We start from the raw sequence: 22,000 nt of genomic DNA on the forward strand, positions 1-22,000 counted from the left end.
GTTTCTAAGTTGCTCGAGAATATAGTTCATAATCATATTTCGGAATTTCTAACTGCTCATAATGCCCTATCTGAGTATCAACATGGATTCAGGAAAGGTTATTCTGCTTGTACCCAATTAGTTCAGACCGTTCACGATTTTGCATTGGCAATTAAAGGGACCGACAACTGATTTTTCTCGACCAGTTTTTTACAGCGCAACAGGAAGCTCACCCTTCGTAGCGTTTGTAGGTGCAGTGGTTTATCCGAAAAGCACGTAGTTATTTTATAAGCAGTATTTTTCGATCTGAAAGGCTCCAAACACGCATGGAGGCTTGCTCCAGCAACGCTGAGAATTGATAGCGATGCTGCTAGCCCTTGTGAAAGCTGTCGTTGTTCTGCTGTCGCAGGAGTTACTGTAACTATGCTTAACCACCTTTATTTTGAGCTTTCCAACCATTTTTGAAAATAGCAAGCTGTTGCAATGAGATGTGTGGCTTTATACACCTTCCCGGTATTTGTACAGCGTTGTGTGCGCCTGCGCCCAAGGTTGCCTGCGCCTGTGTCATGGATGGCTTGTGCCGGCGTCGTTACTCTCGCGATACACGAGCCAAGCCAAGTAATCGAAAACGTCACTGCATATGCACGGCCGCACCGAGTAGCAGCGCGCGTAATTTCTGAGACGGAGTGTAGGTAGCAAAACTATGTCGCTCCAAAATTTTAGCGACCTGGAAACTGCGTGCACGGTTGCATGAGCACGCTGAAAAGCTGCTCAAGACGCGCTGACGAGCATGGGATCATTACGTCACGCGAAGGCAGCGCCACTTTAATGCATACTACTAACGCAGGCCTATAGTTACATTATTATGGAGTAATACCTTTTCATATAAAGAAACGAATAATATTTCAATACTAACAAAAAAATCGTCGACCGCTTACAGCAATCAATGGTCACGTGGCCGTCTTCATCGGATCATTCATGTTTTGGCCGCCAGAGGCGCCACATGTCATTTTTCGCGACTTTCATTTAAGAAATAAAAGTATAAATCAATCTCTCACGAAAAAAACAGGCTTGGTTTGAGTCAGTGCAACGGAATGTCTTTACATCAGTGGAGCCAACTCATTTCATATTCTGGGCAGTTGTCGGTCCCTTTAATAAAGGTGTGCAAACTGACGCATTTTTTATGCATTTTTCAAAGGCATTTGATAAGGTTTCTCACAAAAAATTAATTTTCAAACTAGACAACATGCTGAAAAACAAGCAGTTAACTAAATGGATTTTATCTTACCTTCATAGCCGGAAGCAATTCGTTGTATTTAAAGATAAATGCTCTGTGAGGGTGTCTGTGGAATATGGCGTCCCCCAGGAATCGGTACTTGGACCGCTTATTTTTCTTTTATATATCAATGACATTGTAAATTACATACCCGTCAACATAAAACTCTATGCAGATGACTGCGTTATTTACTTCCAGGTAGAAAACTCTAATGACCAAATAAAGTTAAATGCCGCATTGCAAAAAGTTAGATCTTGGTGCGACACTTGGCAGATGCCCATAAACTTTGAAAAAACCGTATTTATGCGCATTTCACACAAAAAAGAGCCCCTCTTGTTCCAATATTGCTTTAACAATATATTCCTTGCTGAGGTGCAGTACTACATGTATCTAGGGGTTTACATTACCAACAACCTCACGTGGAATAAGCATATCGATTATGTTGCAGCTTGTGCTAACGCAAGACTTTCATTTCTTAGGAGAGCTCTGAAGCACTCCACTCCTACTGTGCACTTGCTGGCGTACAAATCAACAGTTCTGCCCATTCTAGATTATGCAGCCGTTATATGGGATCCTTTTACGTTGACTAATAAAAACAAGATTGAAAAAATACAAAGAAAGGCAGCCCGTTTTATATACAACAGTTATGGTCGCACATCTGTTAGTACACTGCTAGCGGGAGCTAATCTTCCACCAATAACTGAAAGAAACCGAATTTCTCGTCTCAAATTTTTATATCAGCTAATTAAGAAGCACTATAAGATAGACGCTAGCAAATTATCGTCTTTCTCCTCTGGGTATCCGACAAGGCATCGACATAATCTCTCTATTACGCCCTTTCAAACACGTAATAATTGTTTCACGTATTCATTTTTCCCGAGAACAGTCAGAGAATGGAACAACCTAACTAATGACGTTGTTTTACAGCCATCACTTGAAATGTTTGCCTCGTGTCTAACTGCATAATATATGTGTGCGTGTATGTGTATGTGTATGTATATGTGTATATATATGCGTATATATATTTTTTGAAATTGTGTAGAATTAACACCCGTGTTTTTCCAATACTTGCGTATCTGACTCTGTTTCTGGTATATTTATTATCCTGTACATTTTGAATTGTATTTTGTCGCCATGGTTGTTCATGTATTCGTGAATATTGTATATCAGTTTTTCCTTTTTTTGTAATTCCGAGAACTCTACTTTGCTTCCGTATTTTTGTTCTTTACCTTGCAATACTTGTGATTGTACTTCCCACCCTGCTATAATCCCTCATGTGGGATTGCAGTATCTGCAAATAAAAAAATAAATAAATAAATAAAATGTAATCAGCTCGCGCAAGGAAGCGTAAAGCGATTATCGGGAGAGGCCATAGTCCTGCAGAGGACATAAAAATATGCTGAAGATGGTGATGATGATCGCAAATGTAGAAAAATTCGGCAGATCCCACGCACTGTGGGAATCGATGTAATGCGAAGCAGCCAGCAAAGAGCTGCATACATCGCCTTGTTTGCCTTTGAGCCAAATGAAATCATTCATGCCATGGCATCTGGTCCACCATATATCGCATGTTTGCCATGCACGCATGCATGCACAATCTAGTGTACACCATACCAATGAAACGCATATTCTGGTATATAAATGCATGACCTGTCGTTTATGTTCATCACGCACTCGTGTCATGCCATACCAATTTTGGTATATATCACGTTAACAAAACGGCCGGAAGCGCACCACGACAGTGGCATGTAAATCGTACCATACATGACATGCATAACATGATTCGCATGTTAAGACCTCTCATTTATGTTCGTCATGCAGTCACATCGCGCAATACCAATTTTGGTGTATATCAAAGGAGCGAAATGGCCGCGAGTGCACCATGAGTAGAGCATGTAAATCATGCCATACATGACATGAATATTATGGTTTTTCATATTACCACCTATCACTAATGTTCATCATACAGTCACATCGCGCAATACCAGTTTTGGTGTATATCAAGCTATCGAAACGGGCGCGAATGCACCATGAGCGTGGCATGTAAGTCATGACATACATGGCATACATGTCATAGTTTTCATGTTACCACCTGTTATTCATGTTCTTCATACAGTCACATCGCGCAATACCAATTTTGGTGTATATCAATCTACTGAAACTGCCGCTAGCGCATCATGAGCGTGGCATGTAAATCAGGTCGTACATGACTTGCATGTCATGATTTTTATGTTACCACGACTCACTTACGTTCGCCATACAGTCGTGTCGCGTAACACCAATTTTGGTGTATATCACGCAAGCGAAACGGACGCGAATGCATCATGAGCGTGGCATGTAAATCATGACATACATGTCATGGATGTCATGGTTTTCGTGCTACCACCTGTTATTTATGTTCTTCATAAAGTCACATCGCACAATACCAGTTTTGGTGTATATCAATCTAGCGAAACGGCTGCGAGTGCGCCATGAGCGTGGCATGTAAATCATGTCATACATGACATGCATATCATGATTTTCATGTTACCACGTGTCAGTTATGTTCGTCATACAGAAATGTCTCGTCATACCAGTTTTCGTATGTATCCCTTCATTTAAACGGCCGCGAGCGCCCCGAGACCATGTCATGTAAATCATGCTGCACATGACTTGCGCGTCATGATTTGCATGTTAGGACCTGTCATTATGTTCGTCATGAACTCTTGTCACGCCGTACCAATTTTGGTATATATGAAATTAACGGAACGGCCGCAAGAGCCCAAAGGCCGTGGAATGTAAATCATGCTGTTCATGACATGCATGTCATGATTTTCATGATATGACCTGTCATTTATGCTCGTGATAAGGCCATGTTATGACACACCAATTTTGGTATACATCCGATTAACGGAACGGCCAGGGAGCCCAAAGGCCGTGGAATGTAAATCGTGCTGTTCATGACATGCGTGTCATGATTTTCATGATATGACCTGCCATTTATGTTCGTAATAAGGCCATGTTATGACACACCAATTTTGGTATACATCCGATTAAAACGGCCAGGGAGCCCAAAGGCCGTGGAATGTAAATCGTGCTGTTCATGATATGCGTGTCATGATTTTCATGATATGACCTGCCATTTATGTTCGTAATAAGGCCATGTTATGACACACCAATTTTGGTATACATCCGATTAACGGAACGGCCAGGGAGCCCAAAGGCCGTGGAATGTAAATCGTGCTGTTCATGACATGCGTGTCATGATTTTCATAATATGACCTGCCATTTATGTTCGTAATAAGGCCATGTTATGACACACCAATTTTGGTATACATCCGATTAACGAAACGGCCAGGAGAGCACAAAGTCGTAGGCGGCTAGATAGATAGATAGATAGATAGATAGATAGATAGATAGATAGATAGATAGATAGATAGATAGATAGATAGATAGATAGATAGATAGATAGATAGATAGATAGATAGATAGATAGATAGATAGATAGATAGATAGATAGATAGATAGATAGATAGATAGATAGATAGATAGATAGATAGATAGATAGATAGATAGATAGATAGATAGATAGATAGATAGATAGATAGATACGCTCAAAGTCGCAGAAGTTCGCTAAGAAATGCTTCGCATTTAAAAATTCTGCAGTCAACTATGCTGGCTGTAGCGTTGTCTCTATTTCACAAAAGTCTTTAATATTCCAGATGGCTGGTTATCCTGGAAATAACATGAGTGAACTCGAACAAATGCAAGTTAAGAAATGCGAAGGTCAACAACCATGTGACGTTTTCGTCGCGAAGAGCTAAAAGGCGAGGAACTCAGTTTATGGACTTCCCTACAACCTTTCTAAAACAATATTCGAGGCTTGGGAAAAACGAGTGTACATCTTATATTGAACCTCAGTGTTTGGCTAGCTTCAGTATTTGCAAGCGCAAGTCAAGTAATGCTGGGGATACTAGCTCTTCTTCTGATGTGTGCTTTTGGCGGATTATCTATTTTTAATAAGAAACCACTCTGCGACCCAAACTTTATTGCGAAACGTCTCGGAGACAACCCTGATGCGTGGAAGGTACGTACAAATAGCGCGCCTTAAATGTGTGGACAGTAATTCAACCTTGGCAAGCAACATTTCGTATTTTCATATCTGAAATAGTTTGCTTCTTGACGGTTCTGTGAAATAAGGCACCATGCGGCTATTTCCTTAGTTTGTCAAAGGTGTCGTTTACCATCTGCTGTATTGTCGCATGCAACGATAAAATAAGGACCTGTCCTAAATCACAGTTCAGCTAAATCACAGTAGTTCAGCAAGAGAACTTAGGCACCAAGGTTAAAAGTGGAGATCTTAAATGCGGAGCTCTTTAAGCTTTTCGTTGAGCCGGGTAGTGCGAACGGTAATTATCATCATCATGAACCGGTACGCGATCTCCTCGTCCTCCTCTTCATCTTCTGCTTCGCTCCCACAACACGTGCGCAGATTTCCCCGGCGTGGCCTATAATAACCCTGATGGGTGAGAGGAGAGATCGAGTACAGAGAGAGAACGAAAGGATCAGAGAGACCGAAAGAAAGATATAAAGAAAGAGAACAAGATAAGTTACTGATGGAGTGGCGGGATTCGAATCCGTGTACCCAGGATCCACAGGCGAGCGTCCTAGCCACTCGTCTATCCAGGCACGCTAGCAGAGCTAATGCCATCATAGACTTGCGTAGCACAGTATAGCAAGGTGTCGGGAAAGGGAAGTGAGGAGAGAACGAAGGAGGGGAGAGAGTAAAGCATAGCATAGACAGAAAGAGAATGAGAGAAAGAAAAGGAAAAAGGGACAGAAAGAGAAAGTAAGATAGAGACAGATATGAAGAGAGAGAAAGAGATAGAAAGAAAAAGGAAGCGATAAATAGAGAGAGAAAGAAAGAAGGGCAAGAAGCAGAAAGATAGAAGGGGCGAGAAAGACAAAAACATACACACACTACGGAGCGAGAGAATACAAAGAAGCACATCACGTAAGCTTTAGTCACGTGACTAAAAACACGCAACATCGCGTAATAGCTAGCCGCGTGACATGTTCCTGCCATAAACCACGTATCAGCGAGTCACGTGACTAAAATCACGACATCTCGTAACAGGCAGCCACGTGACATGTCTAGCCAAGTCTAGGCATACTTAGTGCTAGTAGCAAAGACAGCCTCTCAGCAAAATCTTGGCAATACTAGCAAAACTTAGCTAGGTCGAACACTAGCTCCGCTGATTTTTTTCAGCCTTGCGCCACTAGTGGAAGCTTCGCATTGTTTCTTACTGTTCCAGTTCTTTTCCTCTTTTTTTCTTTTTTTAAAGCCCAGTTCGCGTGCGTGCAACGCCAGCGAGAAGCGCACTACGCTGCAATACATGTAGGTGTGACGGAGTTCTGGTCATTTCGTAGCCAAGTACCAACTTCGTCCTTTCGCTCGCTCAGTGTGCGCTTTTGCAAGGCGCAAATGATTGAAATTTAGAAGAGGAGAGTTCATTGATCACCAAACAAAGTAGCAGTTACAAAGTACAGGCCTCCAAAAGCCACATATGACTTGAATACCCGCGCATAAGCCAGCAAGGAAATTACAGATGATCAGAACATTGCACGACCAAGGAAACCGCAATCACATATTGCATGGATATGTACAGCCGTATGTCTCCAGGCATTTTAAAAGAGTACCAATTAGTAACCTACACCGAAAAAAATATAACGAGGAGGTACGATGTCAATAACGTAATCTTGTAGAGTAGCATCATAAGTACAACACACTGCTGACACACACTGCTGACAATGACACACCACTTGAAATAGCATAAGACAAAAGATTAAGGCGTCGCTGACTTGACTTCAATATACGTGGACTTGACCTCAATAACAATGAAAGGCCTAGTTTATTAAAAATGTCGCGATATGACATAGGTGTATGATCAAAAACCATAACAGAGAGGTATCAGGCAGCGTTCCTGAATTGTAAGGCTGCTAGTGGGGAAACAGTCGATTCTGAATGTATTCTACCTATCCACATATACCAAAAACAGGCCATAACAGAGGTATTGTGCTAGGCGTTTGTGTTAACAGAGGCATTTGTCCAAACGTGTTCTCTTGGAATACGATCAAAGAATGCAGAATAAAATATTAAATGCATAAGGGTTTTAAAAAAGTTTAAGTAGCCAGTTGGAATAGCCCGACTAATTTTTGATAAGGAACGTTAAATAGGATCGTGTGTTGTGCCATGTCATCTAAGCCAACAGTGATCATACACAGTGCTTCTTTAACGAACAACACTGAACTATTCTTTTCTGAACTAGTAAAACATGCAATATCTAACTGTGCCGAGCCATAGGATGGAAGTTACTTCACTCAAGATGACAGGCTGTGCTTGATAATTCGTTTTTCCACAGCTTCGGGGCCCTTCAAAGGACTTTGCCTTATAAGAGAAGAACATGAAGGTTCCTTATTTCACCGAGGCATTTGACGGTGACCTTACAGTCACGAGAGCATTGCCACGTTTAAAACCGCGACAACAGTGCTGTCATTTCTAAGATGTCAGCTTGCCAGAGTGCATGTGAAATGTGCTAGCGTGGTCGACCCACACTTGTAGGCACCGCACGAATAAAATGTTATAGAAGTTCAGTGACAAGATAGAGTAATACTTAGTTAATAGGTGTTCGCAAGTTCCGCTTCTGGAGCATTGCCCTAAAGACGTGCGCCGAGCCGTTCTTGCTCGCCTTGTCGACAGTGCATACTGGAAAAACACACTTGGGCAATTTTATATATATATATATATATATATATATATGATACTTGTGGCGCAGCAGGTTGACCGCCGACGATAGCGGGTGTGGAGAAGACAATATGTGATGAGCGTGGTAACAAACAACGTACAATGTACTCGGGTGCGGTCAAGGTCACTGTCGCACGAGCTATTAGACGATAAAGTGTTTATAGAACTATTTGATCATATATTTTCTATATGTGTGACGTGACTAAAGAAAATCCCAAATATAGGAGCACTGTGCATACCATTGCCGCTCCACGTGGTCGCGCTGAATCATCGGTATGCCGCACTGTTCATTTGCAGGCTATGAAAAGCCTTCCTCAGCAATGTGCCAATTATGAAGCGAGACTGCTACCCGTAGCAAGGACAAGATTTCCGCTATCAAAATGAGTTGCATCATTTTCTGAAATAATTTATTGGCAACAAACGCAGGGAGTTTCCTATAGGGAGCAATAATTACTCATTGTACGAAACACAAAATACACATAGTTATTCAGCTGATTGTTCTTTTTTTACTCTATTTCAGTTAATTGCACACCCCGATCTGCGGTACCATTTGATGTTTTACTCAAATGGTGGGCTTAACAAAACGCTGAAGTGCTTGTGCACCACAAAGTCCAACCCTGTCTACAATGACAAATGGAAGAGAACTGTGTTGTATCACTACAATGAAAACGACACATCACTGTGAGTCAGTATGATATTTTCACATGCGAGCGAGCTACCAGTAGCAGCACCTAATCAAATCACTGCTCATTATGAAGTAATTGTTTTCAACATCAATATTAAGAGCGTGCCTCTTTGGTCAGTTCATTGAATGCACAGCCATTATTTTCCTTACAAAATCTAATTGCAATAACATGACGTCCTGTTAAGTAGTTAGTTACCGTGTTACACGTGGTTCGTGCAGATCGTGTGTGCTCATTGTTTATTCTTAAGCTGTCTTGTGATGATATACTGACAGTTACAGGACTTCAGGCCTATCGTATCGGATTGCCATAACTGTTATTTGCAAAACCAATGTACAAACTCCTCCCAAAACGTCAAGATACGAGTGCCATTTTTTTGGACGTGTGAGGGACGTAGCATTGGTGTCTAATTTAGCGCGTATTTTAGGCATGATGGCCACTTCTTTCTTTCACTTCATCCCTTAATCCCCTTCCCCCGGATTCAGAGCCTTAATGTCCAACGATACGGAATGTCCAATGGGTCACGTGACAGGCGAGACTGAATGTCCAACGAGACTGAATCTACAACCGAGACGGAATGTCCAACGAGACGGAATGTCCAATTTAGAAGAGATAAACGCACCCTAGTTTGAAATTTCTCAGACAACTGATTCATTAGGTTAGATAGCTTAACGCAAGATCGCATTTTACAGCGAAAGCTGTTATGAGATCATTTCACCGGCCGTTTTTGGTGCCGTAGTTGTCCGCCGCCGCCGCCGCCGCCGCCGCCGCTGCCGCCGCCGCCGCCGCCGCCGCCGCCGCCGCCGCCGCCGGTGTCCGTAACCAGTATCGCTCGAAATAAGAAAAAAAACTAAATAAGAAAAAAATTCCAGGATGGAACGAGGTTCGAACCTGGGCCCTCTGCGTGGGAGCCCAGTATTCAACCTCTGAGCCATGCCGGTGCTTGAAACTGCTTTGCAAAAAGGTCCTATACAGGCTTCATGTCGGGAAGGAACCACATTAGCATATGCAATATAGCGTGGTAAAAGAGTAGAATAAGCACCAAGCGTCGCACAACGCGAATTCTGTAACCAGGCGTCACACAATGCCAATTGCGCAACGAGTAGGTTGTTGAATGCTTCCAACCCATTACAAAGAGCTCTTCCATAATTCTTCATCGTCATCACGCACAGCATCAACAAAGTGCGCATAATGCCTTACATGCGTTAGCAGGTACCACGGCTGTCTGTAGAATGACGAAAAATGGCACAGTGCCTACCTGCCCTACTTCTCAAAAATTACAATGATTTATAGCGTAGTGGGTTCCTCGCAAGTCCACTTCTGTTGGTTGCCAAGGAAGCCCATAAGGCTCCCATGATCCATTTCCTCAGGGTCTCAATAAAGTCAATTCTCTCTCTCGCTCGCTCTACGTTTCTCTGGTTAAGTGTGTTATAAAGCGTGGTGGGACAGTTAAATAACGACCGGACGTCACACAATATGCATTACGTAACTAGTGGGTCGCTTAAAGCTTCCAACCCATTACAAAGGGCGCAACCATATTATTCATCGTCATCAACCGCCGCATCAACAAACTGCACATAATCGCTTACATATGGTACCTCGCTTCTCCGCAGAACAAGGAAAGTGTCGTGCTGGGTGCTTCCCAACTTCCCAAAAATTACGCTTACAAAGGCCTCTGCCATAATTTTTCAACGTCATCAGGCACAGCATCAACAAAGTGCGTATAATGCCTTACATGCGTTTAGCAGGTACCAACGCTCTCCGTAGAATGACGAAAAATGGCACAGTGCCTGCTGCCCTACTTCTCAAAAACTACAATGACTTATAGCGTAGTGGGTTCCTCGCAAGTGCACTTGTATTGGTTGCCAAGGAAGCCCATAAGCGCATGATCCATTTCCTCGGGGTCTCAGTAAAGTTATTCGCCACCCCCCCCCCCCCCCGTCTCTCTCCCACGTCAACGTATGTTATACAGCATGACGGGAGAGGGAAATAGTGACCGGGCGTCACCCAATGCAAATTACATAACTGGTGAGCCTTTTAAAGATTCCAACCCATTACAAAGGGCTGAGCCATAATTCTTCATCGTCATCAGTCGTCGCGTCAACAAAGTGCACATAATGCCTTACAGACGTGTAGCTCGTGGCTCGCTTCTCCGCAGAATGACGAATAATGGCTTAGTAGGTGGTTCCCAACTTCACAAAAATTGTGATTTATGGCGTAGTGGGTACCTTCCTAGTGTACTTGTATTGTAGCCCCAAGAGAGCTTAACGGGCTCTAGAAACGCCGCTCTTCCAGCTTTCGCTGTGACTGTGCTGCGGTTTCAGCGCAGGCCTGGCGTTTTTTTTGTGTGTTGTGCAAATATTGACTGTCTGTGGCGTCGGGCTTCGTATTTTCGTTTCCGTATTCGCTTTACTGCATTTATCATAATTTCAACTTTTGTTGTTTTTATTTCTATTTTCTATTTTTAGTTTTCGTATGTATGTTGAACATGTTAATTTATTGCTTTATTTTGTTTGTTTGCATATTTTGCTGTTCCTGTTTATCTTTGTCATAAATCGGACATCACAACCCCTTAAAGGATTACGAGAGAGGGCGCTCCCTCGCCCACATTGTGCGATATCTATGTGCGTTTAGTCCCTGAAAGTGTGAAACATGAATTGTTCGGGGAGCTCGCTTATTTGTTAGAAAACCAACAGCCAATTAAGCCAAATAAAACACGGGGGACATTATTTGTTGCTTTATTTTAACTGCAATGTAATAATTATAACCCATATTGAAAGGAATTCAAGTGGACGAAAAAGCACCCTTTCCGTCGGTGGGATCCGAACCCGCAACCTTATAATTACGGTGACGATTTGCGCTGCCTAACACTCCCAGGGATCAAACTCACATAAATACCCAACAAAGTGGACGAGGGAGCGCCCTCCGTCGTAGCTTAATTGTTAGAGCATCAGACGCGTAATGTGAAAGTTGTGGGTTCAAATCCCACCGAATGAAAGTGCTTTTTCGTGCCATTTAAGTTCTTCCAGTTTAGATCATATTCATTACACTACAGTTGAAAAACAACGACAAATAACGTACCTTGGCTTGATTGTTGGCTTTCTACGAGCCCCTCGAACAATTCTTCTTTCCTAATAAAGAATGTGGGTCGAAGAAGCTAGGGAGGACATTTTCCTTTAAAATTCAATTATTGGGTTTTACGGGCCAGAACCACGAAATGATTATGAAGCATGCTGCAGTGTGGGATATCAGTTTTAGTTTGGACTACCTTGATGAAAACATGCCATGGCATTTCGGCTAGAAGAGAACCGCAGGCTGGTCTAGGAAAGGCTAGGCCGTTAAAGAGGTGGTGTCACCAAATTTTGAGGCTATAAAAAGCCTGCTGTAGGCTGTCTCTGTAAGCAAGGACGCCCAGCACGAAGTCTTAGTTAGTTAGTTAGTTAGTTAGTTAGTTAGTTAGTTAGTTAGTTAGTTAGTTAGTTAGTTAGTTAGTTAGTTAGTTAGTTAGTTAGTTAGTTAGTTAGTTAGTTAGTTAGTTAGTTAGTTAGTTAGTTAGTTAGTTAGTTAAAATACTTCATTTGTTTATCCGGTGGACGACTATCCTAGCCCCGCGAAGGGAGGATGGTCGCGATGCGGCCACACGTCACCTCGGCGTGACGTCCTCTACTCGGCGAACAGCCCTCGCTACTCCCGCACGCAGCAAACGTTTAGAATATATTTTAATTCACTTCCAAAATCTGTATAAATGCTCATTCTCGTGATCGAAACCCATCGCTAGCGCGACTAACAATGACGTCACTGTGTACCCTACTGAAACGTTCTGTATGCCATTCCAATAATTCCGTATGTTTCCGTAAGAATCTTACAGAAATATATGGAAAATATACGGAAAGTTTATGTATTCCGTATGGAAACATATGGAATTTTTGGAATGGCATACGGAACGTTTCAGTAGGGTAGGAAGCGTAACGAAACTTTTAGTGACGTCACACCACATTAGAGTGACGTGCAACGAGCGGTAACCAAAAGGTTCGCTGCACCGGGCCAGTCAACAGAGCATCAGGCCATCGGCTGTGAACTGCTCATTTTTTCTGAGCTTAATGCCGAAGTAACCAAACTTGCTCGCGTTTTGCAAAGTGCTTTGCGTGAATATTTTTTCATTACAACACATAGCATACAGGTAATCGTTGGCGACAATAAAACCGTTTTTATGTTGTTTAAAATCACTTGAGGGCTTTTCAGAACCGGCATGAACATGACCTTTTCTATTACTCTTCCAATGACGTCAATATTAGTGCTGTGAAACTCAAGCGAAAAAAAAAACTGAGTCGCGAACAGACTCGTACGCATTCCACTGAAAGAACGTCAGCGATTGTAATTACTTTTATCAAAACAACTAACCGACTACGTGAACGCTGCCCCGCCACGGCGGTCTACTGGTTATGGCGCTCGACTGCTGACCCACGGTCGCGGGATCGAATCCCGGCCGCGGCGGCTGCAATTTCGATGGAGGCGAAAATGTTTGAGGCCCGTGTACTTGGATTTAGGTGCACGTTAAAGAACAGGTGGTCGAAATTTCCGCAGTCCTCCACTACGGCGTCTCTCATAATCATATCGCGGTTTTGGGACGTTAAATCCCAGATATTGTTATTATTGAAAAACTGAAAGCTAATCGATTACTCAACAAGGTGAAGTACCTGGCTAGTTGGTTTTGCATAATTGTTAAACTGTGCTAAAGTTACAGGTACATATTTTTAGGGAGGACACACATAACAAAGACATGAAAAGCGCAAACTATCAACTCGATTTGTTGAAAAGGCATCAAGTTATAAGAACACGAGATAATGGGTGCAAAATGGAGTTTGTAAAATATGTTTTCTTATTTTTTAAATATTTCTTTCGGCGTCTAATTCCTTGTATCCTTATTTTATTCCCTTATGTCTTTTCACGCTCTCTCTCTCTCTCTCTCTTTATATATATATATATATATATATATATATATATATATATATATATATATATATGTATATATACTTGTACAAGACTAGGTATCGAGCAGTATTACGCGTCGTACGTAATACACAGTCTCAGCGCCACGTCCTACCATGACGAACCGAACTTTCACGCACGTTGCAAATGTAAGGGCACATGCGCAAAATTTTCACAGCAAATACTGCGTTGTGTGAAACGAAAACGGAACAGCGAAATTTGCGACCGGGACAGAATATCTAACGGGACTGTATGTCCAACGAGACTCAATGTCCAACCGAGACGGAATGTCCAACGAGACTGTATGTCCACTATTGAACATTCAGTCTCGTTGGACATTCAGGCCGCAAGCGTTCCCCCGCCGTAGGATAACAAACAGGACACGCGTCTGGTTGACCTTCCTGTCTTTCCTTCCTTTCCTCCTCATCAACTCTTCTGCCGCTGCATGTGCCAGCTACATCACAATGGCAATATATAAGAGTCTGTTGACCGATATCTGGGCAAATCTTGAACCTATTCAATCGTACATGGACGAAAGCGTTGGAACGCGGTGAGCAATGTGGAGTAGGTTGTAACCTCGAAGACTGCCGAAGCTAGGTTCTATATGACATTTACATCCACAACAGCCTCGGCGCTATCACCAACCCATCTGAGTAGATATCTTCAATGTTTCGCTGCGTCTCATTTTCGCTCCGGTGAAAGCATAGAATTGGCGTAAAGCGTGCCATTGGCTTCCCAAGCAACGCTTAGCGGCGCTGCTGCTCTTGACAGGCAGCGCCATCTCTGGCAGAAAAAGAGAAACTGGGGTGTAAGCAGCGCGCGTTTTCCCTTCTCTCCACCGCGTTACTGCTCGCTCCTGTGCACGTGCAGAGCTCTCGCGGTGCACTTGCGGCGCCTCACAATGTACCGCTTGCAGTGCGGCTTCAAAAGGATTTTCAAGCTTGACGTGCACTTCCGAAAAATGAGAAAGGCTCGTCAATCATGTTAACGGTGAAGAGCAGACGATCGACGACAACGACGCCCGACTCAAAGCGAAATGCATTTCCCAAGTCGCGATTACACCGTGTAGGACGTATACCTCGAGGTAAGTCTCATTCTGTCATGTTAAAGATGAATAATGGTCCACATGCACTCCGAAATGAAGCCGTACACGCTATCGATGTTCTGCGGCGTGGACTACGAACCATATGATTGTTGTTTTGATATGGCATGCTCACAGTAGCAGCCGTGTACTTTCGTGAACAAACGTTTGCGGCGTGCGAAAAAAAGATTATACGGCCATGGCACTGCTTCCTGAGAAGGTTAGAGTCAAGTCCTCCGTGCCGCTGGAGAATCACCCGCCGATTAATACGCGAGGCAGCTAGCTGAGCTTTAACCACTGTGAAGCAAGATGAACTGCTCGCCTCGTTTTTTCGGCTCTTGCGTCATGCTTGCAGTCAGTTTTTATGATATCGACTTGACAGGCGTATAAAACCTGTTGCGTGAACGCGGCTAGAAAATCGCACAAAATCAGAAGGTGGTTACTTCAAGGTTGCGATTGCAAAGCATGTATTAAGTGCGAGTTATATTTAGCGGCTTAAATATATATCAACCTAATAAAGTGACAAAAACAAAGCATACCTGCAGAACGATGTCAAAGCTTGCTGAAAATGCACAGACGTCCGTTCCGGCGTGATAAAGCAGCCTTCTCGACGCGTGAAATGCAGGCGCCGAACTTCTGACAATGTGCCGAGTTCAGTTGAATTCAACCAACCGCGCAACGCTAACGGTATAACGTGAATGTGAACGTTCAACAACGACGGGTAGGTCTCACGAGCACGGGGAATCAAAACACAAAGTTGCTTCACCTACAACCGTAACTGGACTTTAACAATGCGAGAAGACAGCGAGTAATCATTACTGTAGTCGCTGCGTGCATGCGCCGCGTTACTTACCGATTCAGGTAGTCGGAACGAACGAAAGCGATGAACTCAGACTGCGAAAATAGAAGGCGAGACAGTGCTGTCAGCTATACACGCTTGCCGCCTTTATTTCTCGTGCGACACGCCCGGGAACCGATACAGTTTAACACGTGAATCGTGTGCCTTGGTGTTGTCTGCACTGTTGTGGCTGGCCACTAAACCGCAATACTTCGGACCTCGCTTGCGCTTCCGCGGGGTCGCTTCTGCCATCGCGGAAATGCGCAGCTTCGCACAGCAAGCCTCTCAGTTCAACGTACCCAGCTGACGGCCCCCCAGTTACCCGCACCGAGAGAAGAACGCGTGCGCACGTGCGCTACCGCTACCGTGAAAGGGGATGAGTCGGCCGCGCCTAAGGTTCAGAGCTTTCCGACAGAGCCGCAGCGCGGCTGGCGCGGCGCTGTCGTCGCGCCGCAACCTTGAGCTTGGGTCCCCTATATCCAATGAGTCATGTACAGTTTCGAAAAGCAGAGCACCCATGGTATTGCCGTCTTATCATGCACCGTCTTTTACACATTGCTGACTGATGTCCAAATAGTTAAATTCTCAAATTTTACGTGCTAAAACTATAGTTTAGATTACGCAGAACGTCGTAGTGGGGGGACTAAGAATTAGTATTTACCTCAGAGGTCTTCTTAACTGCACTCAAAACCTAAGTACACGAACTTAGTGGTCGCCGCGGCCGGGAATCGAACACGAGACCTCGTGCTTAGCAGCGCAACGCCATATTCGCTAAGTCACTGGTGTAAGCCGCGCACCAGACAGATACGGAGTGATTACTTGCCCTTCTTTATTCTCTGATGACCAATTCGCACTACAATTATTTTTCGGGAGCTTCAAGATGGGTTCACATTATGCTCTTTCCGGGACTGCTGTCTGAGAAGTCAACCAACGCAAAGACTAAGGAACAGCCTCTTTTTTGGTTCCTCTGCCCTGCCTCTCCTTGTCGCCTAATTTGACATGCGAGCAGGGTTCTGTTTTCCTCAAGTGGTAGTTGTGTCTAGCCACAGTCATGTTCATGCGTACAGTTACAATCTTACTTTCATTCAAATTAAGAAATCAAAAGATATTTCCTGCGAGCCTCGTCTAACTGTTCTCATTACCTCAAAAGTAGTAACATGCGGTCAGCTGTGTGTAGATACAAAATATATGAAATTCATGAACGGAGTGCGGGATTGGCCATTGTATCCATTTATATCTTTTCCTGAGAAAGTGATGCAAGCAATTTTTTCTTTGCTCTCATAACCCACTACACTGCGTCGCACGAGAAGAATCAATTTTCCTTTTTGTCTAATTTAATTTATTTATCTTTGTATTTGCGTCTTTGTTGGTTTTGTTTTACAGAAAGCACGGAGGAAATAGCGTGTGGTCGAAAAAGACAAGCGGCATTTTCGTTTATGACAATGAACTTAGCACACATTACTACGAAAGAATAGGTACGTGATTCTGTTGTCCTTGCTTTATGGCGTCTTTTGAGCAATTGTTATGAAGGGTTACCACGGCTGTCTTTATTGCACAGACAAGCTTATTAAAACATTTTTTTAAACAGCGAAGCTGTTTAAGCTAGCCGCAAATTGTGTGTGCGGCCTATTAGAGAACTATCATCATGAACGGGTATGTGCCACAGAAATTGGGCAAATCCTACTACTCCCCACTGGTTCACTAAGAAAGAGAGAGAGAAATTTATAGAAAGAAAGAGGTAGAAAAAAATAGAGAAATAAAAGATAGAATAGAAAGATAGAGAGAAAGAGAGAAAGAAGCAGAGAGAGAAAGAGATAGAAAAAATAGAAAGATCCCTACTGAAACGTTCCGTATGCCATTTCAATAATTCCATATGTTTCCATACGGAATCCATATTCCATACGGAATCTGTATAAGGATTCCATACGAAATTCATACGGAAGATTCTTGCGGAAACATACGGAATTATTGGAATGGCATACGGGATGTTTCAGTAAGAATAAGAGAGAAATAAAGAGAGAGAAAAAAGCAGAGAGAAAGAAAGGGAAGAAAGGGAAATAAAGATAAAAAGAGCGACAAAGAGAGAGAAATATAAAGGAAGAAATAGAAATAAACTGACACAAGATATAGATACAAGACACAAAAGAAAGAGAGAAAAAAATTATAAGAAAAAATCACAGCATATCCACGGGGTGAATGATGATGAGTGGGGCGAAGCTCCGGAGGGAATCATCGGTAAACCGTGAAACTATTCCGTGAAATTCGCCCAGTACATCATATAAAGAGTGTGAAACACCGTGTATATATTAAACATCAAACTTTTATTCTACTGTTGGTTTACGTGGTCCCTTCATTATCACCGCTTTGTGATCGGTGAAATGCAGGGAAAGTGTCCGCTCCCGGGAAAAAGAGAAAGCGCGCCAAGAGCGAGCGCCTTGTCTGCCTCCATCCGGCGACGAGCGAAAGAGAAAGCGCGCCAAGAGCGAGCGCCTTGTCTGCCTCCATCCGGCAACTCCGAGCGAAAGAGAAAGTGCGCCAAGAGCGAGCGCCTTTTACGATCGCAGGCATCCAATGACATGCGCCATTCGCATTATACAAGCGCCATCTGTGATCTTTAAACAGCAACTCTAAGAAATACATGAAACGCCATCTAGTGAGCAATTCATTAAACTAGAGCTCTAAGAAATACATGAAACGCCATCTAGTGAGCAATTCATTAAACTAGAGCTGGCTACATACATACTACTACTACTACAGAGGAGGGAACGACCCACAACCTAAGGAGCTTTGCCCCTAAAACAAAGAGGGCCACCAGCTGCGTTCTTCCATCAGGCTTGGCACGACTAGTGCGAAGCTGCTATGCTAGGGAACGGGAAAGGCAATGGCGGCTGCGAGAAGAGCCCGAAGCGATCGAAGCCCTACGCCGACGACGACGTGCCCGCAGATCTATGAGATGTGTGAACACTCGGTTCTGGAGTTTGGACATCCCTGTCGTGACTAACCTAGCTAAAGCCTAGAAACAACCTAGAAGCATTAGACTTCAGAATCCTCCAGTTTCGCTGTTTCAAGCATTGCCCGACTTAGTGCAAGCACCACCATTTTTCTTTAGTGACGATTGCTGTCTTATAAGACTGTGCCTCAAATTTTGCTTCTCACAAACTACGGCTACAATGAATGCTGCAAGATGAAAAGGGCACCCTACTATTGTCCAGCGCCAGCATGATGTGGTTGCAGTACAAACGAAACACTCTTCACGACCGCACGTGACCTTTAACGGGTTGTGAATTCTGAGGGCTGGGCACGCTTCGCGTGTGTGTTCACAGTTCCCCGATTTTTTAATAGCCCTTCAATAACGGTTATTGCAGATATATTGCTTGCAAAAAATTAATGCAGGTTTACACTAGTGGTGCCAAGCTTGAAGGAAGTGCGGAGCAGGGAGGCCTTCTTTGTTTCTCTTTAATTCTCTCTTTCTTTCTTCCTCTTTTTTTCTTTCTTTTTCTCTCTTCTCTCTGTTTTTTCTATGTCTTCCTTGTTTCAGTTTATTTGTATTTATTTATTTCTCTCTCTCTGTCTTTCTCTTTCTGCCTTTCTTTCTCTCTATTTCTCTCTTTCCCATTCTATCTATGCTATGTTTTACTCTCCCCTCCTCCTTTCCCTCCTCCTCACCCTCACATCTCTACTCCTTACCCTCACTTCCTTTTCGCACCCCGTTGCAACACTATACTACGCTAGCAGAGCTTGGCATAGCCAAGCTCTGCTAGCGCGCCTGGACAGCTGAGCGGTTAGAACGCTCGCATTCGGATCGTGGTTACGCGGGTTTGAATCCAACCGCGCCAAGAATTTCTGTTCGCTAAGAATTTTTATTGCGATAGCAATTATATGGACACTCTCGCCTTGTTTTTACCGTCGCCGTCGCCGTCAGGAAGAAGAGGACGAAGAGAGCGCGTGCTGGTTCATGATTCACCAGTCACGGACCAATGATAGGCTTAAACATCTCCTCTGTTAAAAGGCCCTAAGTAACTGCATTTAAGCTATCGATTCAGAACACCAGCCTGAGAGGACAGAACTCGTGAACTTACATGCCAATGCCGCAGACACTAATTTGGCCCGATCAGTCGTACACTGCGTCGAAGTTCTATACGCAGACGTGGAAAATCAGAATTTGCTCTAGCATCCTGGAATTCCGGGGCCTTAAAAAGACACCCGACACGCAACACCGTTGCTTTCTTAATCAAGAATACATATAGTGCCATTTAAAAGAGGTAGGTCTTAAGACGACCAAAAGTGTACGAGGCCAAGCTTAAAAACCCGATGGCGAGCGAGGCGTTACTTAAACAACGTTCCTGATACAAGGCCTACAGGCCATGTATCGGGAACGGCACCTTATACGGCACCTCATACGGAATCGGCGTTCAGATTTGAATCGTTCTGGGAATCGGTGTCAATGTTCCTCGAATCCTGACGCCAAATCCCCTTCAGGAATGACCCATATATGAGACACAGGAAAGCCGTTCTTCCTTCCAAATGGCAACGTTAGGTGACACTTCAATCACCCCCCGCCCTCCCCCGCTCCAACCATCTCCACTGTCCCTGCCCTAGCGGAACTAAATTTCGTGACTGCGGCCCGCTAGTTGAGGTGAGTTTGATACCCCTGACATAGAGCGTCGCTTGCAAAGCTTTCACAGTGAGTCATTCGTCATACTTGGCCACCCTGTTTTACCCAATTCATAAAATAAGCCTCGAGTCGTTGTCTTAATATGTAATTCTCTCCGCCCGCAGTGAGAGCCTGCTGCTGTCGCTTGCGAATGAATTTAGCACTAAGCAATCATTCACTTATGCTTTACACTTTGTTTTTGTTTTCTTTTCTAGATACACGTCTTTCTTTCTCCTACAGTCAGATGACAAGCAATAATCAAGTAATTTACACGGACAAGAAAACATGCATACTGATGAAATCGGAGGAGCTTGGTAAAATATTTCTTTTTTTTTTTATCGGACTTGCAAATATCTTTTTGAAATAGTAATCGATGCAACTTTTAGCACATTTTGAAGCAGTGAGGTAGGTAGGTAACAAAATTTATTGGGTAATAAAAATTTTATTGTGAGTTAGTGAGAGTAAAATAAAAATGTAAAAGTGATGTTGGCTCAACGTTCCTGTACATAATTTACATTGCAATGACTGAAGATATTCTTGTGTATCGTGATTACCGCCTTCGTTGTCACCATGGCGAAAAGCACTGCTTAGAAGCATTTATTTTCGTTTGAGGGCAAAAGCGAAGCTTATTGCGAGATGTGCCGCATTGTAAACCTAAATTGGGGACTTGTTTTCGACATTTTTAGGGCCATTTAACCACAGTATTCGATGCTGTACATTTACATGCTTTGGTCGATTCAGCGTCATGAATAGCAGGGACACTTCATCGACTAATCTGATTTCGGCAACCATTGACTGTACTCACAGCTATTGTTGTGCTTCGAAAGCTGTTTGATCCTGCAGGGCAAAAGTTCACCCAACAGAGAGTTCACGTTTTACCTAGCGCTTTTCGTAGTCATACCGTCAAATAGAATCTGCCAGTACAGCGAATAAAGTTTGCAAATAAAACGAGAACGACTCTGCAAAGACCGGGAGGCATAAACTAGCCCGTCTCATTGCTTAACGAATGTCGGAACAGATTGATACAAAATTATTTCCCTATCTGTGTTGTCGAGCGGAAAATCAGCACATATGTATACACGCAAACGCTGTGACGACTGAGAAAGGTAAAAGCACTTGCCAATCGTTAGACAATGTCCATTTTGTTCATATGCTCGTGCGTCCCAAAGCTCGTGTGCTCCTTCGTATATTTCAGGCCACCAGGTCTGGGTGCATACCGACTACCTACAAAGGTTCCAAAAGATTCCATACGTGTGCGTTTTTTTCTACGAAGCTTGCGCTGGGAAGGAAAAGTTTTGGGCGTACGACTGGGTATTCTGCCCGCAGCACGGTCACTGTTCAAGGCAGGATAATGTTAAAACTTAGGCATGGGCACTTTTTATGTGACTTGATAATAAACGTCAATAAAGCGACTCATCACACTGGACTTGAGGTGTTTTCTTATTGTTTATACAGTAGAGATGGCTAATGCTTGAAATACAATGGTTTTATGGGAATCACTAGCGCGCCTTTGTATCCCTGGGTTTTCGCAAGAAAGCCTCAACTACAACTCAACTACAGCGCATGATGTAAAGCAGGTGCGGGTACTGCCACGTGCCTTGTAAAATGTATTATGATATCGGCACAAGATACCCAAAGGCTGTCTTAAGATGATACCTACAATGCGTGTATTTACTATACTCCTCAGCCATGTTGCCACATATACTTACTGCGGAC

The 22,000-nt window shown here is 43.5% G+C and overlaps 1 protein-coding gene across 1 annotated transcript; it reads left to right on the forward strand.

Moving 5' to 3' along the window:
• The first annotated feature begins 5,142 nt into the window (after positions 1–5,142).
• LOC119376658 (uncharacterized) lies at positions 5,143–21,710 on the forward strand. Its single transcript, XM_037646413.2, has 5 exons — positions 5,143–5,321; positions 8,560–8,720; positions 17,014–17,105; positions 20,500–20,598; positions 21,480–21,710. Exons 1-5 carry the CDS (start codon positions 5,196–5,198, stop codon positions 21,647–21,649), a joined length of 648 nt encoding a protein of 215 aa, XP_037502341.1. The 5' UTR covers positions 5,143–5,195; the 3' UTR covers positions 21,650–21,710.
• Positions 21,711–22,000: the final 290 nt, after the last annotated feature.

This window comes from Rhipicephalus sanguineus, unplaced genomic scaffold (assembly GCF_013339695.2).
Source record: "Rhipicephalus sanguineus isolate Rsan-2018 unplaced genomic scaffold, BIME_Rsan_1.4 Seq1800, whole genome shotgun sequence".
NCBI lineage: Eukaryota > Metazoa > Arthropoda > Arachnida > Ixodida > Ixodidae > Rhipicephalus > Rhipicephalus sanguineus.